Here is a 3848-nt window from a genome sequence, read left to right on the forward strand (position 1 = left end):
CAGAAGCGTTTGGGCAGTGCCTGGAGATGTGTCCTGCCCTGGGAGACTTGCTCTCGGTTTGCAGAAGGGATGGCCAGGTATAAGCTGGGTTAAGTGGCATTTGGTTGGTGTAGGAATGGCTTTGCTGTCCAAGACTAATATCAGAAAGAAAGCAGATGATATCCAGGAAGAGCTATTTCTTCAGCTGGAAGGAGCTTCCTTTATTTTTCTTGATGCAGAACAATAAAGCGAGCACCATGGCACTGCTTTGAATGCCTCCCCTTGGGGACAGAGGGCTCAGTGCAGTCATGCAGCAGGAATGCTGCTGGAAAGGGTGTGTTTGTCTTCAGGAACACAAAACAGTTCAAATTCAAGGGTGCTGTTGCTAATTGAGTTGTGTGTGTTCACTGTGGGCAGGTCAGAGGAGGCTTTGCTCCCTGCAACTTGTGCCCAGCATCTCGGATGCTGGATGCAAGGTGTGCTTTGGGGTTCAGAGCTGTCCTGAGGTGCTGCGGCTGGGACCTGCCCACAGGACCCATCTCTCTCAACACGTCCTCAGCACGGCAGCCATGTGTCCAGCCGAAGCCTTCTTCTGTGCCACGCTGCCTGCTCCAAGGGGACCTTCCATCTGCTGTGGGCTTTGCTGTCACATCCCATCCCTGGGTGTATGATGTCTCCTCCTTCCTTTCCTCCGCCCTCTGTATTCAAGGGCAGAAAGCTTCTTGACCTGTCCTCAGGGTAGTAAAATCACAGAGCAGAGCCTGCTAGACGTGGTGCCTGCAGCTCCCCATGAGCTCCGGCTACTCCTGCCCTGGTTCACGCCAGGCTTTGCTGCGCTTTGAGCAATGCGGGGCTGTCCTGGCTCTCGGGAGCGGGAAGGAAGGGCTTGTCTCTGCTTGTTTATGCTTCCAGCAGCATGTAATCCCTGTCACAGGGTTTCCACGTGGGAGAACATGTTCTGGGACGATGCCACATGCCTCTCTGCTCTCTTGTGCGAGTCCTCTGGCTCCAGACGGGCAGCTTTGCTGCTTGCTTCGCAGCGTGCTTCCCCACTGCTGGGCACAGCCGGTTTTGGGACAGTGACTCCAAGGCAGAAATCTCCTGGAGGAGATGGCTCTGCTGTTACTCGGGGCTGCTCTCCAGGGGCTGACCGTGTTCCTGGGTGAGACCCCGGGTCTGCAGGCTGCATTTAGTGTGTCTGCAAAAAGGCTCAGCTGTTCAACCTCAAGGAGGATCTCATGACTTGGCCAGCATCCCCTGGGCTGTCAGAGCCCTGTTATCTCTGTGGCAAAGAGTTTGGGCTTGAAATTACATCCGAGGTCAGCTGGAGTTGGAGCTGAAACCTTGTTTGTAAGTTGTTGGCTAATGCCAAGGCACAGAGGAGCGTGGGGCAGCTGAGCTGCAGCTGGGCATCCCTTGATGCGCCCTGGGTCTGGAGGAGCTCCTCGCTTCATGCTGTGGCTGCTCGTGCCTGCAAGGTGGGAGGAGGTGTTGGGTTGAGGCTTGGTGGCACCGCAGTGAGGACCGTGGGCTGGCATGGTTGGAGCCGGAGGACCTAACCCTACAGGGCTGACCTTGTCCTTGCTGTTGGGTGGTCTGTTTGAGAGCAGCTCTGGACCATGGCACAGAGCATCCTCCCTGTGCTGCCTCAGGGCCTCCAGGTAACGCTTGCCTGGATGTTGAAGCCCCATTGCCTTCCACAAGCAGGTTTGGGGCATCTGACCTGCTAGCAGAGCTCGCAGTGAGCAGAGTTTGATCCATTGGCAATGGGATGGTGAGGGAAGAGCAGGGTCCAGTGCCAAGCTGGCGGCAGGGGAGCTTCAGAGCTGCCCTGGCCACCAGCGTGGGGTTGTGGGGGGTTGCTGACCTGGCCCTTATCTTCCCTGTTTCTCTTCTTAGCTCCTGCACCTCTGCAGCCGAGAAGGAGATGGGAGGTGAGTGACCCAGCCTCTCCTGCTGACAGGAGATAGCCTGAAGATCCAGCTGATCCAGGCACTGCGGGCCTGGCGTGGGGGAAAGACCCAGCTCCCACAGCCTCAAAACACAAGCTGGATGAGGAACATCTTGGTTCTTGCTCCTCTTGGTCCAGCCCCGCTCCTCAGCAAAGGCTCAGCCTCTGCTCAGGCAACAGAGCAGGCAGGGTGGGTTGCAGCCCTTGGGGGCTCTTTTGAGGTCCAGGCTGGAGCCTCTCTCCACTGCACCCACCACAGAAGCTCCTGGGGAGGCTTGTAGGAGCTCGGCAGGGCTGCGTGGCCCATCTCCATCCTTTTCCACCCCAGGAGCAGAACAAAGGGAGAAGCAGTACCGAGCCCATCGGGGATTTGGGGATCGCCGTGGTGGGGTCATCAGTGCCCGCACATATTTCTACGCCGATGAGGCCAAGTGTGACCAGCACATGGAGACTTTCCTCCGCTGCATCGATGCCTCAGGTAAGTGCTCCATGTGTCCTGAGCAGTCCCAGACTGCCGAGACCCCTACAGCCCACCACTGTATCTCGGGTACCTCCCTTCTGCCTGAGCACCTGGCCTGTTGGGCTAGCTCTGTCTTTGTGGCTCCATCCAGGTGGCAGCTCGGAGGATGGTTTCTCGGCCATCAAGCTGACAGCGCTGGGCAGACCTCAGTTCCTGGTGAGTGCCAGGGCTATGGCCAAGGTGAGGTGGGTCAGAGCCAGGGCCACAGATGATGCATCTGTGGGGGCAGGTGCTTTGGGGTGCCAGGCTTGCTACAGTGGCACCTCTACTGATGGCAGAGAGGAGTGGGCATTGACACAGGCTGTCCCCTGTGTGCCCAGGACCACCCTGGAGACCCTGCCTCAACTTTTGGGGACACATGAAGATCTCAGAAGTTTAAAGGTCCCAGCATGGGGGTCGGCAGCGGGGAGTGTCTGTACTACTGGGTTTGGCTTCTGCTTGGCCACAGTGTCCTGCTATAGGGTCAGGGTCTGCCCCAGGCCGGGTATGATCTTGCAAAGCCCTGGCATGATAGGAGGCTCCAAGCTGGCTGGGCTTCAGCCCGGGTGTCTCACCTTGAGCTCTGTCCCCACAGCTGCAGTTCTCAGAGGTGCTGGTGAAGTGGCGGAGATTCTTCCACCAAATGGCTGCGGAGCAGGGCCAGGCCGGGCGGGCGGCACTGGAGATGAAGCTGGAGGCGGAGAAGCTGCAGGTGAGGGAGGAGGCTGTGCTGCCGGGGATGTGCTGCTGGAGGTGGCCGGTGGCCGTAGAGGTCCCTGAGCAGCCCTGACCTGTGACACCTCTGAGCCTGGAGCAGTAAGACCCCTGTAGCTCCTTGGCACTGATGCTCCTTTTGCTGGTAGGAGGCCCTGGCCAACCTCGGCATTGCGACCAAGGGGGAGAGCCAGCACTGGTTCACGGGCGAGAACCTGGGCATGAGCGGGTAAGCTGTCTGTGACCTGGGGGTGCTGCGAGATGGGGATTCTGGGGGACCTTGTCCCTGTTCGTGGGGCAGTGCGGCAGCACTAAGGGAAGGTCTCCAAAGGCCAGCGCTGGCTCAGCACAGTGACCAAACATAGAAGAAGTTTGGGTGGAGGTGACAAGACAGGTCAGGGTGGGATGTGCCGCATATGCTCCTTGCTGGTGGGGGTCGGGAGCTGGTAGAGACCTCTCTGACCCTGCAAGACACCAGTATGGACCTGGCGCTCTGCTCCCAGCACTGTGGACCTACTGGACTGGAACAGCCTGATCGACAGCCGCACCAAGCTTTCCAAGCTGCTGCTTGTCCCCAACATGCAGGTGGGTGACCATCTATGCTACCCCTGGAGGAGCCCCACAGGGAGGGCAGTGGGACTTCCTTGGAGCAGGGTGTGGGGCTGCTGCCCCCAGGCCCTACTTGTTAGTTTGCTGGTGGCAGCA

General features: G+C 58.8%; 1 protein-coding gene across 1 annotated transcript in view; it reads left to right on the forward strand.

Annotated features, from left to right (window-relative positions):
• Positions 1-1878: 1878 nt before the first annotated feature.
• The window catches only part of LOC104157869 (proline dehydrogenase 1, mitochondrial-like), a gene marked incomplete at both ends in the record, with an annotated part of 3556 nt that continues 1586 nt past the window's right edge, over positions 1879-3848 (forward strand). The window contains 6 exon segments of the mRNA XM_009695377.1: positions 1879-1913; positions 2259-2408; positions 2542-2606; positions 3025-3141; positions 3293-3372; positions 3647-3728. Of these exon segments, the coding sequence (XP_009693679.1) occupies positions 1879-1913; positions 2259-2408; positions 2542-2606; positions 3025-3141; positions 3293-3372; positions 3647-3728 (529 nt within the window).

This window comes from Cariama cristata, unplaced genomic scaffold (genome assembly GCF_000690535.1).
Source record: "Cariama cristata isolate BGI_N322 unplaced genomic scaffold, ASM69053v1 scaffold37632, whole genome shotgun sequence".
In the NCBI taxonomy this organism is placed as follows: Eukaryota; Metazoa; Chordata; class Aves; order Cariamiformes; family Cariamidae; genus Cariama; species Cariama cristata.